Source organism: Bombus pyrosoma, linkage group LG15, assembly GCF_014825855.1.
Source record: "Bombus pyrosoma isolate SC7728 linkage group LG15, ASM1482585v1, whole genome shotgun sequence".
Taxonomy (NCBI): Eukaryota; Metazoa; Arthropoda; class Insecta; order Hymenoptera; family Apidae; genus Bombus; species Bombus pyrosoma.
Genome location: NC_057784.1, coordinates 4,384,584 through 4,407,895, shown reverse-complemented (window position 1 = coordinate 4,407,895; position 23,312 = coordinate 4,384,584). Strand labels below are relative to the sequence as shown.

General features: G+C 30.6%; 6 protein-coding genes across 9 annotated transcripts in view; 2 read left to right on the top strand and 4 right to left on the bottom strand.

The window, feature by feature from the left end:
* Positions 1-1,264, top strand: part of LOC122575890 (organic cation transporter protein-like) — a 28,466-nt gene extending 27,202 nt beyond the window's left edge. Inside the window, exon 9 of the mRNA XM_043745379.1 lies at positions 854-1,264. Coding sequence (XP_043601314.1) covers positions 854-1,262 — 409 coding nt within the window. The 3' untranslated portion in view covers positions 1,263-1,264. The remainder of the gene's footprint in view (positions 1-853) is intronic.
* A 5,090-nt stretch (positions 1,265-6,354) lies between these two features.
* LOC122575423 (galactoside 2-alpha-L-fucosyltransferase Sec1-like) lies at positions 6,355-10,344 on the top strand. Its single transcript, XM_043744309.1, has 3 exons — positions 6,355-6,719; positions 7,394-8,017; positions 8,082-10,344. Exons 2-3 carry the CDS (start codon positions 7,554-7,556, stop codon positions 8,620-8,622), a joined length of 1,005 nt encoding a protein of 334 aa, XP_043600244.1. The 5' UTR covers positions 6,355-6,719; positions 7,394-7,553; the 3' UTR covers positions 8,623-10,344.
* A 49-nt stretch (positions 10,345-10,393) lies between these two features.
* On the bottom strand, positions 10,394-12,853 carry LOC122575418 (dynein regulatory complex subunit 4). Its single transcript, XM_043744298.1, has 8 exons — positions 12,510-12,853; positions 12,217-12,428; positions 11,885-12,146; positions 11,556-11,816; positions 11,330-11,497; positions 11,174-11,260; positions 10,870-11,079; positions 10,394-10,713 (listed from the first exon to the last, which is right to left on the bottom strand). Exons 1-8 carry the CDS (start codon positions 12,510-12,512, stop codon positions 10,498-10,500), a joined length of 1,419 nt encoding a protein of 472 aa, XP_043600233.1. The 5' UTR covers positions 12,513-12,853; the 3' UTR covers positions 10,394-10,497.
* A 735-nt stretch (positions 12,854-13,588) lies between these two features.
* On the bottom strand, positions 13,589-17,737 carry LOC122575421 (pantothenate kinase 3). Of its 3 annotated transcripts, none has more exons than XM_043744305.1 (10): positions 17,270-17,737; positions 16,207-16,384; positions 15,541-15,719; positions 15,289-15,462; positions 15,030-15,197; positions 14,868-14,944; positions 14,614-14,790; positions 14,382-14,517; positions 14,197-14,310; positions 13,589-14,117 (listed from the first exon to the last, which is right to left on the bottom strand). In XM_043744305.1, exons 2-10 carry the CDS (start codon positions 16,346-16,348, stop codon positions 14,064-14,066), a joined length of 1,221 nt encoding a protein of 406 aa, XP_043600240.1. In that variant the 5' UTR covers positions 16,349-16,384; positions 17,270-17,737; the 3' UTR covers positions 13,589-14,063. The 3 variants fall into 3 exon arrangements, with proteins under 3 accessions (XP_043600240.1, XP_043600243.1, XP_043600242.1); XM_043744308.1 differs by having other exon boundaries at positions 16,222-16,384; positions 17,270-17,736; XM_043744307.1 differs by lacking the exon at positions 17,270-17,737 and adding an exon at positions 17,078-17,098.
* A 537-nt stretch (positions 17,738-18,274) lies between these two features.
* On the bottom strand, positions 18,275-19,151 carry LOC122575427 (MORN repeat-containing protein 4 homolog). The gene is made up of 4 exons (XM_043744315.1): positions 18,998-19,151; positions 18,732-18,915; positions 18,560-18,669; positions 18,275-18,491 (listed from the first exon to the last, which is right to left on the bottom strand). The coding sequence occupies exons 1-4, from the start codon at positions 19,005-19,007 to the stop codon at positions 18,343-18,345; spliced, it is 453 nt and encodes a 150-aa protein (XP_043600250.1). The 5' UTR covers positions 19,008-19,151; the 3' UTR covers positions 18,275-18,342.
* LOC122575412 (MMS19 nucleotide excision repair protein) lies at positions 19,048-23,076 on the bottom strand. 2 transcript variants are annotated; one of them, XM_043744281.1, is made up of 9 exons: positions 22,935-23,076; positions 22,442-22,680; positions 22,033-22,365; positions 21,365-21,953; positions 21,006-21,287; positions 20,214-20,935; positions 19,883-20,140; positions 19,651-19,815; positions 19,048-19,576 (listed from the first exon to the last, which is right to left on the bottom strand). In XM_043744281.1, exons 1-9 carry the CDS (start codon positions 23,029-23,031, stop codon positions 19,376-19,378), a joined length of 2,886 nt encoding a protein of 961 aa, XP_043600216.1. In that variant the 5' UTR covers positions 23,032-23,076; the 3' UTR covers positions 19,048-19,375. The 2 variants fall into 2 exon arrangements, with proteins under 2 accessions (XP_043600216.1, XP_043600217.1); XM_043744282.1 differs by having other exon boundaries at positions 22,442-22,496; positions 22,935-23,073.
* Between the last annotated feature and the right edge of the window lie 236 nt (positions 23,077-23,312).

Here is a 23,312-nt window from a genome sequence, read left to right as displayed (position 1 = left end):
CTTCGACTTGATATTGGCTGTTGTGTAATTCGAAAAGAGAAAGAGAGAAGATCATCGAGGATCTCTCTTTGAAATGTAAAGGATTTGGAAAATTCGACGATGGAGAAAATAGCGTAAAAAGATTTGAAAGTTGGTGGTAGATTGTAACGAAGGAAGGATAACAATTTTAAAGGTACTTCTGTGGAAGATTAATTGTACAATACGTATAATCTGTAAAAAGGTAGTCGAGTGAACATTACGTTGAGAACAAGCGAACGTTGATTCCAAAATTCGAACGCAGTAATAGACGTTCAGAGGAAATATGTAATTTCCGATTAGTCTTCTTCTACGTACAGCCCTCAACGGCTAGCACTGGAACTGACCCCCGTAACCAATATAACGATCGGCAACGTGTCAATCAAGATCTCATCTGAATCCTTAAACAATCCTAACTGCGATATACACTCGCTTAAAAATTGGAAACTTCAAAGTCTGTGAACTTGGAATTCTAAACTTCCGATTCACAACTTCCCGAACTTACATTCACCCCGTAACCGATATAACCGTCACCAAGACGACCAAGATCTCATCTGAAACTTTCCACGCTAATAAACTCTCGCTACTTAAAAATTCGAAACTCGTGAGAATCTTTGAACATGAAATTGCAAACTTTCGATTCGTACACGATCGTTCCTAAACTTATATATCAAACCTCTGAGGCTCATCCGCATCACCGGTATTCAAAATCTCATCTAAATTTTCGAACAGGACCTCGCCTTAAGACCTGGCCTGCAACCTGCGCAGTTTAGCCATGGCTGATTTTACTCGGATTTCGCATGGACAAGGTCGTAACCAGCAGATAATCTCATTACAGAGAAAGGACCGGCTACCCTGACCGGTTAATAGAGCCGAGGCTGGCAAAGAGGGAAAGGAACGTGACACCGTTTCAACGAAGCGCCATAAACATCGAGCGTGAAAACTGTTGGACGTGGAAGAGGGACAAGGGCGGATTCGAGGATCGAGAACAATGGGGGAAAATAAGTAAGTGGCCGTGGCCAGGGACCGCCTGGTGGCCGATGCTCGACGATGTCCCATACGACAATGGGCAGAGTCAATGGTGCCCTGTTATCCGGGACATTATGGGGCATCGTTTGTCAAGTATCGCCACGGGAAACCAGAACGTCCGTATGTTCACTGATAGTTCTGTGGAAATGTCCGATCTCTGCTCGGTTTTTCCAGTCGAGCTATCTTCAAAGAAAGCGCGCTCGTTCGTTTCACAGTGAAGAATCAGACGAAGGAACCGTGTTTATTTTGGAAATTAGGTAAAGAGGAACCGTACAAGGTGTCGAACGAGAATTTACTTATTTTTGGAAATGATACGACGTGGAAAATTATTGCAGGCTTTTTATTTTATTGGAAATTCGTCTACTCTTGGGACGATCGTTGGTAATTTCGAACTTAGACTTGCTGGTTTCTACTAGATTGAGAGTAATTGGGAATTTTTATTTTATTCGATGTCTTTATATGCTCGAGCTATCGTGGATTTTTGTAAAATGTAAAGTTGTAATAGTTTAGAGATATTTCGTGTTTAACGTGAAATAAAATTTCGCAACTCGATGTGTCTTTCGTGTGTCAAATTGACGCGAAGCTAGACAAATTTACCGAATGTCCAGCTGGACAAATTATAAAGCACAAATTAAATAATAAAAAAAAAATTGACACGATGGTGAAACATCGATGAAGTGAAAGGATAAATAATTCATTTTGCTCTTTTTCGTACACAGGCGTTCACACTAATTCTTCTTCAAAGGCAGTGAATTTCATTCGCGCGTCAAAGTGAAAAAGGTCCAAAAATATCGTTCTATAAATGGTAGAATAATATATTCTTTTATCGGAGAAGTGTGTCAAATTGGCACAAGGAACGAGCGAAAGTTAAATAATTTTAACGTAATGTAATTGGGAATTTCCATAGTAATTTGGAATTTATAGATTAATTAACGTGCAATTAAAGTTTAAAGAAAATTTAATAAACTTAAAAGTTTAGAGTATCGTGACAAGAGTATAGTTGAGATATCTGATAAATCTAAAATAAAGATTCGATATAACGAGAGTCATTTCCATCTTGAAAAATTGGAGAAAAAGGAAGAAGACCGCATAATATTAAAAGTACAGAAAAATTACACCGTGCTGCGTTTGATTGATCGCTGAACTTGTTTTAATTCTTTGTGCGATATTAAAGGAACAAATATAGCGCCGTTCCATTTAAGAAGGGTAAAGTAATCTTGTAATCTTTCAAAAAGAAATCGCCGAGGAAATCTCAATTACTACTGTGATTAATGTCCTGCGCGTACAGTGTGTTACAGAAACGCAACTTCCCACCGTGAGTTCTCGCGTGCTCTTGCGCGAGATCAAAGATCACGAAGAATTGGAACCAACATTTGCAACAGCTAATCTAAGAAGCGCATGAATGTAAAATTTTACAGAAATTGGAAATAAAAATCGATCCTTGATTTCTTTAAAACCGTTGGAATTTCCCTCGAGTTACGAAAGCTGATGTCTTCCAAATTCTTTACTTTCACAAAAATGTTGGAAACAAAAATTCGACAGAAAATGAAATAAAACAGAAAAACAAGGAATGTTTATTTGCGAAAGTTGTGGGAGTTAATTGTTATTCTTTCATGATTGTTATTATAATTGTTATTATTCTCTTTTCTTATTATTTGTCGGGATAAAAGAGAACCAGTGTGGCCACAGCACGGAGTTTCAATTGAAACCGAAATAATGTGGAACAAAAAGGAAATATGTGTGAAGATCCTGATTGTTGGAAGAGATTCCATTGCGAAGCAACTTTATTACGTTAAAGAAGGAGAAAGTGGCTACGCCACTGGTCGGAGGGCAATCGAAACGCCATTAGTACCCGGTGGCATTAAACGAGCGTGTTCTCGAAGCAGGTAGCCATCTTCCGCGGCGGCTTCCACGAAAATTAACTACTCGCGGTGGTTCGATTCGAAATTCATTAATTTCCCCGGGACGAGAGTACGCGCGCACACACGCCGCCGCGGAACGATCACCCGCGGTGTCCGCTCGCTTATTAATGCGCGGCTCGCCCCGTCTCGAAATCGAATTACACGTCGATGGAATTAGCTTCCGTCAACGAGCCGCCTGGCTGCTCTTTATAAACCGCTTCATCGGCTCCGATCAACCGCTGACCTTACGATTTTTCCACCATCAAATTCGTTTCTGATATTCGTCCCAGCAAAATCACATGGAAACTTTTGATACGTTTATTACGAAAAGATAATACTCGCATTGTATATGAAGATGAGATAATTTTAAGAAAACTGTGTAGGGATATTGGATCGACTTCGAATTTGGAAGTTTTGCATTTAGCTCTTAGAATACCCTGATATCGTGATAAAGTAGAAACTTGGCAAGTTATAGTGTTGAAAATTTCAATAAAAAAAATCTCTCTGAAAAATCTCTGATCATCCAATCGATCTATCTCGTTTCGAAAAACCTACAACCATAAGAATCCGATGAATCCTATAGATAATAGTATTCATAAACCGGTCTATTCGTGAAGCTAATCGAAATCACGGGCGCCATTAAATCGGCCGGGGGCCGCGCCCTTTAATCGTCGCCTGACAACGTTACGGGCCCGATTTGTCATCCACGAAATTGAGTCGCATCTGCCCCCGGTCCCGTACACGTCCGGCCCGTTCTGCTTCCGAGCTGACAAAGCGGAACCCGTAGGAGTGTGCGTGCCACACGCTCTCACCTACGAGGGGCAACACGCGCGCGAGCATGCCCGCTCTCCTCCAGGACAATATAATGCCAGCCGGCGAATATATACGGGCACGGACCATTAATATATGGCCGCGGGGGCCATTGTTGCGAATTAGGTAGCATTGAGCGACCTATTGTCGACGACAACCGGGGGCGCCGAGTTGTGCGCTCCGTTGACTGCGTTTTGATGAAGTCTCACGCACGAGACTCTGACTCTCTTTGTGGGATTCGTCTTTGGATCGCGGACGTACTGTGTTCTTGCACCGTGTTCCTTCATGGTCGATATTTCAAAGGATTGTCCCTTGATCGTTTTTTAAATAGGGATTTTAAATTGGAAATTTTAATAGAAAATGGAAAGAAAACACTCCAAAGATATGACAAAACTAATTACAATATCAAATGAAATTAATAAACGATTCGCCTCGAACTCGTGTTAGCGGCTCTTTCGCGATAATCGCATTTCACGGTAATTTCGTTTCGTCCTTCATTGACAACGATATTTAGAGAATCAATCTGGAATTTAAACAGGAAATATATGTAGAGGAAGGAGTAGTTAGAGTAGGTATTTCTTTATGGGTATTGTTAGAGGGGGTGTGATTGAATTGAGTTGTTACGTGAGTGGGGAAGTTAATTAAGTGAATTGGACTTTGTAGTATGGATAAGATGATTCGTTGATTTCTTTTTCTTGTCATAGAGCCCCAAGTTTTGACTTTCAATATTGGATCATGATGTAAAAATTCTAATTAAGGGTTGATAGGGGTAGCTTGAATTTCAAATTGAGTTAGTAGCGCCACCTGAAGTATGAGAATTAAGAGTTGATTAGATTAGGGTGGGATCTGTTCTACCAACAACCATCGAGTATTTCCTATAACACCGATGAGGTATGGTATAATATCAGCGCCGTGCTTCCCTATTATACCGACCATCTCCAACTTATCCCATTCACAATTCGTCTTTATTAAAATAGAAATCAGGCGCATTATACAATTTCGACTTATGAACGTTTTACGAACATATTATAGGACAATATATTATAAACTAAACATATTATACGCACAATATACTATATTGTAGACTATTATATCAAATTAACGAATGTTCTAACTACATATATACATAAACTAATTTTCAAGATTATATGTCAATTACTTATATTATAATACCATATTATGTTAGCATTATACTCTTATTGTTATCTCGTTAATTAACTATTTGCTCCAAAACTATGCAGCTGGTTGATCAAAACAAATTTCCACTATCTCAATTTTGCGCGCTACTTTAATATAATATACAACTAGTCACCGTGCCAATTCGGACCTTTCCTCTTACGACATAATTGAGCGATTAAAGGAATAAAAATGCATGCGACTCACGGTTAGATGCGAAAAACGTTATCATTGGTGTTGTTGACCAAAGAAAAGTTATTGCGAAGCTTGTCATTGAATAAGAATCACCAAATCCCCTGGAAGAAGGAAAGGGTAGAAAAAGATCTGTAACAAAGCGTCGAATATTATAATTCGAATTAATCAAAAAATTATATAAACGTATCTGTACATCCATTTTTGTTAAAATAAATCAAACATTACCAAACGTTTTATATCAAATGTCATCAAATCTATAGGTTACTATTTTCCGAAGACATCCCCATAGTCAAGCAATGATCTGCATAGAAGATAATCAAAGATTTAGCATTAATGTATAAAACTGAACGGATTATGTCAGAATAAGGCAATAATCAAACTCAAACTCTGTCTCAGAAGCATATGATATAAGCTAATAGTAACAATAACACTTAAACAGATAATCGACGACAAACGAATGGAGAAAATTCGAAAAGCTATAAGAATTCGTTATAACAGTATGTAACAAAACACTAAGTAAGGATGTATTATTTAAACAAACCTGATAATAGTCGATAGGAAACAATAGAATAGTAACAAAAACAATGCAAGTCAAAATTACACACTTGAAAGAACGGTACATCTTGATATTACGTTTTTCAATAGTATAATGGCATTCCGCGCCAAAACTTCGTCTAGCTGACTGCTGATTGGCTGGTGCGATACGGCTTCCCTTTCACATAAGCAGACCTTTTAACGAACATAGTGACCGTGGGTACTTATTATACTTGTGAGGAGTAGCATTTTCTTGTCTGTATTTTATTTATCAGTTTAAAATAAATATTTTTGCATATAATTTATCATTAATCTTTTTTATTATTATTGCTTTATAGCATGTGTAGTGAATATAATGATCTCTCTCTTATTAAATAGAATAATGTAAGTAATAAAATAATAAATAAATGAAGGTAATATTATAGCATAATATTAGAAACTAATTATATAAACGATTTATATATTTAAGAAGTAATTGATGAATAACCATATATATTTAGAATTAAGTTGAGAAAATTTACAAATTGTAATAAAATATATAATATGACAAAGATTAAAAATTAGTTTATAGCAAAAATCCAGTGATCAAAATTTCTCAATGTTTTACGCAATCGGTACTTTAGAGCATGAAATGCGAAATTCAATAAGGTGATAAGTCTACCCTTTCACTCGTCTGTGACTGTACTATCCAGGGGTGACGGTGACAGTTCCTCATGACGTCATCAATCGGGACAACATCCCTCGTTCCAAGGATGCAAGTTGTACTTGAACTAAATATTGTTAATCGTTCAGCAAATTGTCCGAACAAATTCGTTACGAAAAATATCGAGAATAACGTCGTAATATTAAAAATGCGTGTACTGTGATTATTCGCGTCGAGAAAAGTAACACTTCAGCGAATATTAAACATCCCGTGTAGATACGCAACAAGCGTTGATGCACGAGATACGCATCGATTTTGCCGGGAAAACATGAGTGATAGAAATAAAAAAGTGGTGAATGTAAATCTTATGGATGGTAGTGCATTTCGAATTGAATGTCAATCATTGTATGCGACAGGTGAGTGGATATTAAAATGTCGTCGCTTATATTTAAGATGGTTCGATTCAAGTATCGAACGTAATTCGATTGTTTCTAACACTTAATTATATATATCATATGTTTTAACCATTTTTTTGTCACTTCAGTGTAAGTATCTTTTTTCTTTGCAATTTCATTTACATGCTGTATGTAGCTATATGAATAGTAAATATTACTCTTGTATATAGATATATAACAAAGTTCGTGTAATATCTGAAGCTCACCACCTGTTACTACCTTATAGTATCATATATAACATGTAATATAATTCCATTAGATTCAAAATAAACAAATATTAATAAACAATTTTGATTTATATGTATCGTGCTTTGTACAATAAAACCTTGCTAAATTAGCAGCTTTTAAACAAAATATGCTAGGCCATGTCCTTTTCACTGTCTGACCAACATCGACGTGTACTACTTAATAACGTTACCTATCATTTTCTAGCCGAACGAAAAATTATTGACATCCTAATCGAGATACTAACAATATTTTTGTTAATTGGATTAAAAACATTACATAACGTTTTTAAATAAACATTTTTTTCAATTAGTTCTACTATCATCATTAATTACACAATCCATATCTTGTAATCATCTACAATTAAGTAACATGTACTGTTCAATAAAAATAATATTATCATTGCAAAGATGTACGACGAAAAGCAAAGGACATGGCACACCTGTAGATACGAAATGCCGGACTAGTGGAAGTTGAAGAGTAGAAAATAAATAATCAGAAAGCAGTAGAAGATAGAAAAAGAATTGAGCCATACGTAGTGACTACATCATACAGGAATATATAAGGATAATGAGTCACGCTCAGCAGCATGTACTTGCAAGTGCAATAGTTCTTTCTCTGATAGTGGTCTTTGGCATCCATGTCTTCCTGTTTCCCATGTACACATCCAACCCACCAGCCCGCCATATAAGGATTTCAACATATGAACAAGCTCTTTGTCGCACTACCTTAAAGAATATCAGAATACCACCAGAGTGGAGGAATCCTTGTCCCAAGTTTGGAATAGTTTCTGCAGTTCAAGGTGGTAGGCTTGGGAATCAGATCTGGGAATATGTATCGGTGTGGGCTACTGCAAGAAGGACCGGCTTGGAACCATTTATGCCACGATGCATATTAAAAACTCTTGAAGAATACTTTGAAAATCTCAGTATTCCACCACTCAGTTACATTGGAAGATGTAACTTAGATGTTAGTCAAGTTGTTAATTCTCTTGGACAATGGAACAGTACAGAACAGAATATCATTATACCAAGGTAGGCTATTTTATTTCTTTTGTCACAACTGATATTTTATGTTTTTAATGTTTTTAATCCACAGACATGCAGCCTATTGGTCTCTTATTCTGGTGTGGTTGGATGATGTACGAAGAGAATTTACATTCAAGCCAAATTTAAGAGCTTATGCAGAAAAAGTATTGAAAGAGGTGGCAGAGGAATTTAATTTGTCTGAACCAACATTTGTAAGCATACATATACGAAGAACAGATTATGTGGATTACTTATGGCAAAAATTAAAGATTAGACCTGCACCAGTCAGCTATTATTTCGCGGCAATGGATTACTTTATTGGCAAGTATCGTAATGTAGTTTTTGTAGTAACTAGCGATAATATAGTTTGGTGCAAGTATAATTTGAATAGTAAAAGACATAGAATCAAATTCGTGTCTGATATGAATGCAAGAGGTCCAGGCAAAGATCTTGCAGTTTTATCAGCATGTAATCACAGTATTATAGATTATGGTACATACGGTTCGTTTGGCGCAATTCTAGCTGCTGGTGAAACCGTTGTATATAATGTAACGACATACTTTTCTACATTAATTGCTGAAGTTTTGCCAAACTGGAAGATAATGAGTTGAACAAAAATCAAAAATTATCCTATGGATCTCAAATTAAAACTAATCATGTACAAATATTTTATTGAAAATACTTTTTATACAAAGTTATTTCGTTCAATTTTATAATGCGAAGATTATATTATCTATATTTCTTTCAAAATTAAAATTGCTACAAAATTTTCTATAACATTTTTTTATTAGCACGAACGTTTTGCTTATTGCTTACAATTCCTTAGAAGAGCGTTTTTCTTAAATATAACATCCAACATTTTTATTTATTATTCCAATATAGTAAAAAAGCAGCATATAGATATTTATCACAAAAGGCAAAGTTTGTCATTAAAAGGTTTATTGCATACTCATATCTTTTCAACAATTTCTAAAAACCCAAATGAAAGTGTAGCGTTATATTTTACAAAATTTTTATCAAAATAGTATAACTATAACGCTGGCAAATTATATATTTAGAAACAGTATGCATAGTTTTCCACTTAATTATGGCACTATGGAATGAAAATGTTAGCAATCCATGCACCTTTAATAGTAGTATACTTTGAAGAATATATAAGAATCTAATATACATAGAAGAGGGATATATACATACAATGGAACAATGGACCACTAATGTCTAAAATTAAAACAGATGCTTATTTTTTTTACTATCTATGATTCATGCGGCTCTGAGAAATTAAATAGATTCAATATTCTTTTGACACGATGAACCAATGAACTGAGACTAATCTAAAAATCTGCAAGAAGACTTTACGGTGGTCGAATTTAAGCAATGAAATTATTGGGTGTCTATACTATTATTTCTAAAATCATGATCTCTTAATTATTTATTTCGTGATATAACATAAGCAACCAAAAATAAGATATAGTTATATTGCATTATATATATTATATTTAAGATGACTTTCAAGTGTGAAGAAAGTTACAATCAGATTTGCAAATGTAGAAAAAAGGAAATATGTATTAACAAACCATAGCTCTTATGATGTACAATGATTTCAACTGTGATTCTATTTCTTATTGTGCCAAATTCTTAATATACATACATATATAAAAATATATATGTATACATACATATATAATTGTATGTCTGTACAAAAAAGTATATGCATTCACTTATACGTGTATGCGTATATACATACATAATAAGATTATAACTATACAAAACATAAAAAAAAATAACAATGAATTATTTATTTCTTCACGTAATAGTCAAATGTTTTTGAAACAGAAAAAATCAATAGATTTGAAGGAAAGGTATTTTACATAAACCCAATATATATATGTATATATACATATATATACTTATATATACACATATATAAGTGTTTGAATCTTATTAACCACGTGACCTGATATATTCGATTTATAATATTTTGTAAATTAGAATAGTAAATGTGTCTATGTCTATATATGTTATAATATCTATATAAAAATCTATATATATATATACATCCATATATATATACATACATATATATATATATATATATATATAAAGCATCTTCAGTATAATTGTGCCTGTTAATTGTTAAATAATTATAAAAAAATGTACTATGGAGATGCATGATGATTTACAATTGAAATAAATGATAACGAAATTAAGTAAATAATAGAACAGATGGAATTGTACAAGTATACAACTATCAGGCACCAATATGATCTACTCTGTACATTCTGTGATAATTTTATGTAATTTATAAAAAAAAATAAAGCAGATGCGTTCTAAAACTTACTTGTTTCACAAAATAAAAACATTCTGCATCAGAAATTGCTTGAATTTTTCTGCATTAATCTGATTTTATTATCTTTACATTTCACTAATTGTTAGTGAAAGTGTACTGTATGATCAGTCAAAAATAAAAAAATTAAAATCTTAGTAGACTAGTGATTTAATGTAACAAGACCAGCTGGCCCCATTCCTAACTTTGTAGGTATTCCTTTTACTCTCAATGGTTGAAAGCCAAGTTCACTCTTTGGAATCCCATATTCTTGTAATTTAGTTTCATACGTTCGAAGTAAATCGTCATGCGCTTTGCAAACTTTTGCTAATTCATATTGTAGATCTTGTATGGCACTGTTTTTTCTATTCAATAGATTCTGAAGAAGAAGGAAAAACATTTACATAAAAAGAGGAAAAAAGAGCATACCCTGCAGACAAAAGACATTTGCATATAAAAAAAGAGGAGGGGGCATAAAGAATATTCTGCATGAAGGAACATTTATGTAAAAAAGAAAAGAAAGAAAATTACAAACCTCTAATTTTTTATTAGCATTAATAACGGCCATTGGATCTAGTTGAGCAGCAGTAAGTACTTCGCTGATCTGTGCTTCACGCTGTTCTAATAAATCCGATAGTTTCTCAAGTTTCTTTTCTAAAAGAATGTTCTTTAAACCTGTCTTCTGTTGGAGCTCAAGTATTGCTGAGACAAATCTTGAATGTAATTCGTTTCTTTCAGACTGACACTAAACAAAAAAACATGACTTTTCAATTTAAGTTGTAATGACTTCACAATGAGTGTAATTTTATTTAGAAAGGAATATATATGTTTTTATTTACCTTTTCAAAACGTACTTCTAATACTTCGTTTTCCCATTTTAAGTTCTCTAACTCTTTTGTAGCTGTTACTAATCTTTTTTTAGTACTCTTAAAGAATCAAGGTCTTGGATAAAAAATAACCCACATAATATATCTGACAAAATTTTAAATACTTACAATTAAGTTTTGTTTATCTTTACCATAATTTGCAAGTTGGCGAGTGTAATTTGCTAAGGATTCTTCATATGACTTTATATCAGTAGAATATTTTTTATTTTCTATAGTTAACTCTCGTACTTGTTTTTTCATACGCTCTTCATTACTTCTCATTTCATCCATTTGGTCCTACAAATCCAACAATATTATTATATATATGACTAACTTGCTTTTTAATTAATTATACCTTCATACTCTTTATCAAAGACAAATTGTTAAGAGTAATGTCATTATAATAAGTTTTCATTTCTGCAAATGCAACTTCATGGTTTTTTATCAAATTTGCAATTTGTGTATTTTTTCTTTCTTCTACTTCAGTTATTTCCATTCTATGTTTTAAAGTAAGGGATTCATATTGACTCGTCAACTTTTGTTCATATTTTTGTTCCAATTCTTGGGCTTCAGTTTCAAACTGTTTTATCAGCTTATCTGTTTCTTCTGCATGTTGCTAAATAGTAAATTTCAATTTACAAAATGCTTAATAATAACAAAAGGTATATGATATTTTTTTCGTACCAATTTTAATGCCTTTATTTCATTTATATGAGCCAAATCTTGTTCTTTTTGCAATCTTTTTAATTCTCTCTTATCTTTAATCAATTCATTTTCTTGAAGAGTATGATCATCTTGGGCCATTTTAAGAGCAACCATATGTTCAGCTTTAGTTTCCGACAAATTAGTTTGATGCTCATACATTAAATGTTTTACTTTCTGTTTATATAATTTGAGCTCTGCTTCATGTTTTTCTGATAATTCTTCTTTTTCATGTTCTTTATTTCTTTAAAAACACATATACGCATCAATTAATTTCATTAACATTAAATTTACAATCAAATGTAGAAAAATACCTGACAGTTGCCTGCGCTTCATCTAATTGATGTCTTGTAATTTCCCAAAAAGTTCTAATCTTATCTCTTTCAAGTTGAAAAAAATTTCTTTCCTCTCGTTCACGCTCCATTTCTTCAAGTATCTTGTGTGCATAAACTTCTAATTGTTCTCTATTCATTTTCGACGTATCTACACCATCAACAGTAGCAGGTACTTTTGCTTTTTTAGGTCCCTATAAAAGTAAAATAATTTATATATGAATAATTCAGATTTTGTTGATTAAATGTTTGCAATCAAAAATTTAAAGACTCACCATTTTTATAAAAAATTAAAATCAGAAGAATAAAGTATCACGAGAATTGGATATCAGGAAAATGGATATCTATCTTGTCATCAATTTCGATGATTATCAATAAAAATTTATAAAAATAGATGATAAAGTATACCAATATCAATTATTACTTTAAAATATCGATCTTTATTTTATAATTTCATTAATAAACGTACAGACAACTACATAATTCCAACGTGAAGTTATACAGTGTTTTGTCAGATTAGTTGCTAAGTAACCAAAATTTTATAGCGTCAATGATACATGCAGAATATGTACGATTTTATAATATAATAATAAGGAAAATACTGTTTTATTACTCATTAACCATATAATTTTATTGTATATAAATGAAACAATATAAAAACACATTAAATGCATGCAAATGTATTTAACATAATCGAAACAATATTTTACAATAATAGCTTAAAGCTCCTAATATATCGGGCTCAATAAGGAATTATTTATTGATATAAGAAAATTACATTTGTTTCTATTCCATAAAAATAAGCTTATAAACAAATTTGTTCTCTTTTTTGTATTTGTAAATTCATATAAATGTTGGCTATAACGTTAAACATATCATAAAATATGTTTTTAGAAAAAACATTTTTTTATAGTGCTATAGTACAAATATTGTGACACTAGGTATTTTATCTTTCTATTGCTTATCACATTATAAATTATTCTATTAAAAAGTGTGTAACAATATGCTGTGTCTACATATTGAAGCACTGTATGTATAACGCGTTAATATTTAATAACAATGAATGCACATTACTCAATGTAGTTTTCAAATAACTAAAAAATGCATGTAAATAACCTATAAATGTCACCACTAACCAATATACTTTGTATTAATTTTAACCATTATCATCATAGATCACGTACAATTTTATACTTCTTTAATGATAAAAATAAAAATGTATCAATAATGAAGTCATTAGTAATAATACATATTAAGTACTCATTAATGCAATTTCTTTCTTGCAATTTTTTTTTTGTCATAATTGTGAACAATTGAAAAATCGTATAATATCAATAATAATAAATATCATGCCGTGTTTGTAAGAATTTGGGTATATATGTATTTACATAAACATTTAGAAAGTAAAATATGAGGTAGACTCATTTTACTTATACAAAGAATATTGCGTGGTAAATTGTATGCGTTTTGGTCCATTGAATCTTCTTATACAAACTCGTGCAAGGTTTGTGCCCACATTAGGTCTTTATGTAATAATCATGTAACGCGTTTTAAAATGATTATATTGTGTATAATTATACTGTGCTCATTCATTAATAAATATAGTCACATTTCAAGATAATACAATCCTGACCTTAAGTTTATACCATTATTAAAATTTGATGTAACATTGCATATACAACATATACAATACTACCTGAGAATGTTGATATTACATAATAAAAATAAATAATTATATTAAATAATTACATAACCACCCTCATGAAAAGATTCATTTGAGTTAGAATATCAAATGGAATGCTATATATATTATCCGTCTTTCTATAATATTAGTTTGCTTCACCCTTAAATTGAAGTAGGCATCCTACTGCACCAAAATAACCCTACAATTAGAAAAGAAAAAGGATATAAATACATTCTTTTAAATTCTTCAAGCTTATATAAGACTATTTCATATATAACCTCATGCTCTAAAAACAAAGCTTTCATCGTTCCTTTAGACCAATAATCCATAGCGTAGGCCAGAAGTTTCATTGATATAGGATTTACTCTAAGAAAATTTCCTACAAATACTACCTAAAATTACCAGATAATGTTACTATTAAAAATTAAGTATGATAGATACATTAATTATGAATATTTTTTACCCTTTCAATTTTTTCATTGACGGCACACATACGCGCGATAGAACCAATATTGTTTGTAATGGTAACAAGTGTTGCGCGTGCGAGATCTTGTTTGCTAACTGCATTCCGTCGATCTTTAGAATTCATCTGTCCAAAACTGTACGTATAATTAAAATAATACGCATTAAATACAAAGTGAACTATAAAAGCACAAGACCAAAAATGACATTTATTTAGTTATTAAAAATACTACCTGCTTGCAACAAGATCACCAGGAAGACCAAATGGACCATAATCCCCACCATAAATATCCTTAACTAATTTATCTACTCTAGTATTATCACCTCCAGTTGCTAATTCTATTGCCTCTTCGAAAGTGTTGCATCCAGTTAGTAAACAACATAATCCTAAAAATGTGCCACCACCTAAACTAAATATGAAAACAAATTCAATTAAAATATAATTCAATAGTACATATTTTTATATTATTATAAAAGGGATACATACCTAGTACCAGATATTCTTTTATAATTTTCTGGCCCATAAACTGCTAATATGCTTACTCCTGACCCTATATTTACAAGCTATAAAAATTATTCATATATAAAATATGTACATATAATATATATAAATAATTTTCAGCTTAATATTCTAAAGAATCTAACATACCAAAAACGGGTAGGGCTCAGAAAAGTCATAGGGAACCTTCTGACATTTACTATCATCCGTAGGGTGTGACCAGTAATAACATTCGTGTGGATTTGTTGTTTCTATGTAGAGCATACCACGTATTAAACTATCTAATTCATCAAATTTTGCTAAATTCATATTTACTTCCTACAGAAACAATGTACACATTATTCAGATTTATACTGTGTATGTATTATATATTAAGCTATATTAGAATATAAAGAGATAAATATCTCACTTGTTTAAAATTTTTTTCAAATTTATATGCTCCACCACCAGTAGCACAAACTGTTGTGACAAGATTTGCCATGCCTTTAGACCTTGCTAACGCTAAGAAATTTCCCATCTCACTTGTAGGAAATCTAATAAAATGTAATGTACCATGTCTACCTCTGATACAAACATTATCCATCTGTAATAGAATAACATAACATATTTTTGTAAGAATGTGTTGAATGGATTATTTAAGAAATAATTACATGAAACATACTTGTAAGTGTGTGTCTCTATGACCTGTTTTCCCATATGCTGAATTTTTAGTTAGATATCGTCGAATATTTTTTAAAGTCTCAACTTCTGCATCTGCTTCATCTCTTGTAATATCTTTAGGTTCAAAATATACCAATTTGGATAATGTACCTCCTATATCCATACCAAACCATGGCATTGCTAAAAACATAAAAACCATTATTTAAATGCCCTTAATTTGAAAAAGTACAAAGATCAGAAATATTTAAATAATGCATAATCAAATGAAATGCAACTATTGCAAGAATATATTAATTTGTATATAACGTAAATAATATATAAAGCACACAATATACACATATATTTATGTACACAGTAACAGATTACAGATGCAAATAGGCTTCCATAATATTACGGCACAAATAAATTTAAAAAATACAAATATAATTACAAAGACATAAACATTAAAATATAAAAATATAATAATGAGGAAATCAAATCATAAGCATACATAAGCAATATATGCATATAAGAGGATCACTTTAAATTGCAATTATTATTTAAGATATTTTCATATAATCAATAATAATTATTAATCAATCATTTCAAAGTGATACCCTCATGTATAATAATATTATAACAATAATAATAATAAAAGAATAAAAATGGCTACTCTAAGCACACATACACTTGAATAACTCACAAGGTGATGAATGGTTTTTGGACTCCTTGACTGGAGTCTCAGAATCAGTATAACCATTAGATGCCATAGCTTCTGTTGTAATATGATTTTTATAAGTTTGAGGACTCATTACTGTTCTTCGAGTCATTTACAGTTCTTTTTAATATAATATCTAATTCCTTGACTGAAAGTTACAAAAAAATTATATCAATAATTATATAAAACAATTATATAAGACATAGTTATTTTCTGAATTATTAAACATTCCTCATGAATTAGTAAATTAAAAAAATTATAAAATCTATTCACATTCTCTGCTGTATCAAATATTAAATATTACTCGAATTATACATGAATTAAAAACATGAATATATTACATCTAAAAGTGCTTTATACTGCATTCAAACTGATGATATCAAAAATATACATTTCAACAGATGTTCTAAACAGTTTCGATTTACATTTACATGTAACTTATTACACTGTAACTCTACTATATTCATAAAAATTAAATTTTTCTATGACTTTATTATTGTATACATTCGGTTAACAAAGAACCGCTTCAAATACGCCAAATAAAAATTAATAATTATATTGACATATATATTATTAAAATGATAGATTAATGTGTACAGTATTGCTATTAAATCAATATTTATACAGTTAATTAATTAATTAATTTTGAATTATAAAAAATTTTTAATAGTATTTGCGAAGTAATGCTACTGATACTTCTGACAATCTTAAATCACGAATTATATACGAATTATAATCGCGGTTTATATACGCAAATATATGTATAAGATAATGTATATTTACGAAATTATGAAGGACGAGTCTATATTAAATTCCAGAAAAAATGCAGTATCATACTAACACTGAATGGATATTGACCATTGGCTAATTAAAACACGAGAGACCAGAGACGAAAAAGAACAAAATACAATCACTACCTCAATGTTGACTAACGCTAAACAAAGCGATAGAAAATTATAACTGTATCGCGTACGGTATTACACGTAATAGCACTAAGTAAAAGTCAAAGACGTGAAAAATGAGTAATACCTACCTGGAGACGCCATTTCAAACAACAATTAATTTTTTCATAAGGAAATTTGTTAAGAAATTGTCTAATTTTTAATGATCAAATTTTAGGTTGACAGGATCACCTGATTATTTTATTATTGAATAGTAATTTTGTTTCATTAATGAACTAGCACTATTATAATATTGACTTATAACTTGTCGTAGTTTCACTGAAACTATTTAAATTGTTAGACATGCTATTCAATTTATAGAATTTCATAAAACTTGCATCACAATCACTGTTTATCTAGGTTTAGCAATATCGCGTGATAGCTGTTGGTTAATACTATCTTGAAAAATAGTTTTTGTACTCCTTCCTTTAACCCTTATTTGCCTTTCAAATTTTCAGAGCAAGATACAATGTACGATCTACGTAATAATGTATCACGTACGTGAAGCCGTAAAACTGTTTAATATTAATTTCTTTTATCCCCACGCCCACGTGTAACATCAGATTACTGACGTCATAAATCCATGTTACTAAAATCTGCATCGTAAGTATCGCACATCGGTACATCGCATTAGCTTGTAAACTACACTAGTACTTTATTATAAACTTGTAAACTACACTAGTACTTTCTCTCTCTCTCTCTCTCTCTCTCTCTCTCTTTCTCTTATAAAATAATAATTTGTTACTATACATAAAATCATTCCCAGATACTTACATTATAAACTTCTGAATGAGAGAATCTATTATTTCTTATACCTAATGTACGTGTATATTTGTATTATTTTACTATCCATGGTCACGTACAATCTACTTATTTAAAATATAAGATGTAAATAAGATTATAAATATTATAATTTTATTTACATAGTAGAGATTAAACTTGTATTATGTAATATAAGATATATATATATATATCTTATATTACATAATATGTATATTATATATGTATTACATAATATGTGTATATATATATATATATATACATACACATATATACATATATCTGATGACAAGCAATAAACACAATAATTACAGAAATTATAGTATGACATATTATATCTCTTTATTACGTTTTAATATAACTAACTAATATTTATGTTTAATATTTAACTACATTGGGCACGTGCCATCATAGAAATCTTCTGTGCCTTCTGTACTATATCTGGACAATGTCTACGACGTACAAGTTTGCAATCTTGAAAGAATCCTTCATTTCTAGGAAAACCATGTGATCCATCTGCATATGTAATTAATCCTAAAGTTGGATGAAACAGTAATTTATTAATTCAATATGAAAAATTTAACATTTAAAATCTTACTTACCTAATCCCCATACACGCCCACCACGAAATTCTCCCTCAAATTTCATCCCATCTGACCTCCAAAATACACCATGACCGTGAAACCAACCTTGCATAAACTCACCTTCATATCTAATATATAAAGTATATTAGAGAGTTAATAATTATAAAAAGTAATATGTTATGATATTTACTTTGCTCCATCTGGGAATATTATAACTCCTAAGCCAGAACACAATCCATTTTGAAAGCCACCATCATAACGTGTCCCATCAGGAAGGAGTAAAGAACCAGCACCATGTTTCAACCCCTTTGAATTCCAATCCCCAATATATTTTGTACCATCTTCATATTTGTACGCACCATTCTTTACTACACCTATAAATAAACTTTGATGTAACACAACTTTTTTGCACAACTTTTACATTTTTTAGATTGAGAAAAGTAAGTTGAGTCTTACCATCACCCATGCTTCTAGTGTACTAAATGCATTAAAGAGTAACTTTCAGGTTTCAATCCCATTACAGAAATCAATTCTTTATTCAATTATGTACATTATATACAACATATAGGATAAGTACAATATGATGAATCAGTTTCTTTACTCTTACAAGAAAAAGTAGTACAGTAAGAGAAATCATTTGCTTTAACATGTATATATATATATATATATATATATATAAATTGATATATAAAAGTAGACTTGTGTGTACAACTTTAAAAATATACAAAACAATATTATAATAAAATTTTTATCTATTTGTATTAAACAAACATAAATGTATTTATCTATGAGTTATAAATGTATCGCGATAAATTTAATGTAAAAGTAAACAGATCATTGTCTTTTTACTGCTCCTGGCGCACCAACCAAAAACCATCGTGATCTCGCTTTTACTGCGGCTTTTCGAACTAAGCGTTTTCGATCGTCAATTGGAACTATTAACTTTTCTAATACATCTTGTTTGTATGTGTTAATGAATATCGTTGGATAATTACAATAATTTGTTAAACAGTCTAAAGCTGCTATTCTGACTCTCTGCAATATATGAAGATATGAAAATTATAAAATGATATATATTGAAGGTACCAAGTAATTTTATAAAATATTACCATTATTCTGTAGGTAGATAACTTTAATAACCTCGGAATAAAACTTTGTATCTTATCAGAAAAAATACTGTGTTTAGTCTCCAATAAGAGGTTCAATGTTGTTAATGTTAAAAAAATTAGTTGTTCATTTTCAAGAGATAAAGATTCTATTAAAAGGGGGACCAACTGAAACAAAAATTTACTGTTGATATAAGCTATGTTGTATGTATTTATGTCAGCGTGTACTGAATACCTTAATTAAATACATAAATAACAGCTCCAAGGGTACTTCTTCTAATAATTGTACTAATGTCTTTAAATAGTTCTGCCTTGCTATATTTTTAAACTCAGAATCTTTTTTAATTAAATGTTCAAATACCCTTTGTTTATACAGAATTTTGACATTACAAAAATTTTCCACCACTAAAGTATCTTCGTGTCTGTTTGTCAAGATCTTATATTCTTGTACTATATGCTGGCCTATTCGGTCATGTTTCAAAATATTGATAAGCTATGGATACAATATTAAAAAACATTAAATATTATATATGAAATATTGAAGAAGATTGAAAATTCTTACATACCTCATCTAAAAATATTTCAACATCACGGGAACCTTTTATAATTATAGCTTTTGTTAGCCATATTTGCAGAGAAGCACTTGCTTGCATTATTTCAATATTAGTATCTGAATTTAAATTATTATTTATTGCTTCTTTAAAATATGATAAAGCATGTTGGAAGTATTCATTACTATCATCAAATTTGTTTAATATTACAGCAATAAATTTACATGCTATTAGCCTTATATTTGAATGTTGGCTGTAAAGTGCTAAATTATGTACATTTTGTAATAAGTTTACATTTATTGTTAATTTAACATCTTGGTATAAGGGGATGAAAATATTCATTACTAAAGCAGCATCAGATTCTGAACTTTGTTCACTTAAAACTGAAATGTACTTGTTGACAAGATTTTGTTGCTCTTCAATCATAAGATTTCGTACAATTAGTCGACAAATATTTAAAACTAAATCTAATCTTCCATCCATGGGATTGATATTAAGGGCAGCCAATTTTTGAATAATATTGCATTCATCATACAGATAATGTAGAATATTATAGTCAATAGCTGTTGTAGCGACTAGCCTATGAAGACATGTTAGAGCTGTGAAGCTTATGTCAAAGTTCGCAACATTTGTTTGCAATACAATCTGTGGAAGAACTTCAATACCTAATTTATATGTTTTAGCAACAGTTGCTAGTACTTTTAATTTACGGATTCGTATTTCTATCTTCTCCTCATCTGAAACATTCAAAATAAATAAATAGTTTGAAAAAATCGGGCTCGCTAACTTCGAGTATTAAGTATTTACCAGTATTTAACTGAAACTTTTCTTTGATGAGAGTTGATATCTCATTTGAATATAATGTAGCAAAACTTAAAAGAGCCGAATGACAGAGTATTTTTATTTCATTACAATTTGTTTCAATTAGATTACAAATTTTATCATAAAGTAGAGTACGATGTACTTCATTTAAATACGCTTTTTGTAGTGTTAAACCAAATAATATTTTTGATTGTAATTCCATATTCCCTGTTGATAATTCATTTAAATATAGGTTTGGTATATCTGTCCATGCTAATTCTGGAACATCTGAAAAAGGATTTTATGTCGCATTTAAAAACATTTTTAAATACATATTTCAATGTATGTAAAATATATATATTTACCCTTAATAGTAAATCTATGATCGGAAGCAGTTTTAATAAAATTGTTTAATGTTTCGATTAAAATTACTTTATCAACTATTGCAGTCTTAGTAGAATATTGGCCAAGAAATATTGGCACTATCGCTTTTAATACTTGTATACATGATTCTTTATTGATCATTGCCACACATTCTAGTATTTTTACAGATGGTCTAAACAAACTAAGTTGCACATCATACAAAGATGAGTTTAGATCTGTGGTTATATCATTAATGAAACTTTCACGAACTTCAACATCACTTGATATAGTGTCAATTATAGTGGTGACTGCTTTTAAGCTTGCATTTTTTAATTCTAAATCTCCACCTGGTATAATTTCTTTTCTTAAGATAATCCATAATTCGGTCAAATATATTTTTATGCCATTCACACCGAATGTCTTTACACTTTTACATAATAGACTCAAAGAGTCCAACTTGGCAATCTTAAGATTGGAGAGTAATTTTTCAATTATGAGCGGTATACAAAATTCAGCAAATTCTGGTACGGCATAAAGACAAGGTGCCAATTTCTCTGCCAAATCATCACGCGTTATTCCCTCTGTTCTACGCTGAAAAATGTCAAGTCAAATTACAATTTATATTCATAAATGATGAGCAATTAATATCTTGATTGGTTGATCTAATTACAGGATGGAAGTCAACTGGAAAGTAACACGCAATGACTTCAAACATTTCTCCAGCTAAATGGCCTAATGACAATTTTTTCATAAAATTTGGAAGTACGTCAAATAATATCATAAGATTGTTAGGATCCCTTTCTGTTTCTATACTAGTAATGAGTCCATAAATAAAATCTGGCCCCATAGCTTTTAAATCTTCTATTCTATTTTCCAATAATGTTGTAAATATAAAATATATATTTCTGCGATCAAGTGATAATTGAGATTGGCACTGCACATTTTCAAAAAGACTCCTAAGTAAACATTCAGGTGAATCCTTAGGTAAATGATCCATTTGAACCTGGAACAATTTTATGTTAGTTTATATATAAAGCTGTTATCTGAATATAATTTGTAAAATACAATCCAAAACTTACAATTGTCAAAATTCCTTTTACTACTGCTGGTATAATCCTATGGTGATCTTTTAATCTGTCACAATAAAATGATGTTATAAAACACAATTCATCTTCATTCAAAAAATCCTTAGGTAAATGAAATAAAATAGCAGAAAGGGCAGAGATGCCGTTTTTTCGTATTGTAACATCTTTTTCAGTTACAAAAGGTCTAAGTTCTTCTATAATTGCATAAAGTTTTGTATGACCAGACTGTATTTCTAAATTAAAAAGAATAATTATTTTCAGAAAATATAGATGTTAAACAAAGTATTTGTTTTTTGTTCTATATATTTAAAAATATGTAGCTACATCTTTGTGGGAAGATATACCATTTTTACTGGCATTAGTATAGATAATATTTTAATAGATCAGAAATAGGATTCTTTACTGTGTGCGTCTAGTTTTTTCTTCAAAACATAAAAGCCAATCATCAATATGCATAGGAAGAACAATCATGGTAATTAATACATACCTAAGGCGATCTCTTGGCACGTTGTGTCCAGTGCCTGATCGTCTTCAAAAGCAGTAAGAAATCTTTCTTTAGAAACGGTACTTGTAAGTGAAGCCATTGCAAAACATGCCTTCGTACTGTGTGTGTACTACTTAACCTTAGTATATTAATAAAATATAATTCTATTGAGTGTCGAACGTAATTAATTTTTTCACTTGAAATTACAAAAGATAATTTGATCAGAAAGTGTCCGACAGTAATTGTTATGTTGTTGGGATACGTGTCAATAAAATATTAAATATAATGAAAAATTGTTTGGAAAACTTGTTTTATTTAGGTTTGAAACCCATTTATATCTGTTAACATTTCAGGTTAGGTTACCGAAGATTCGATTATAGC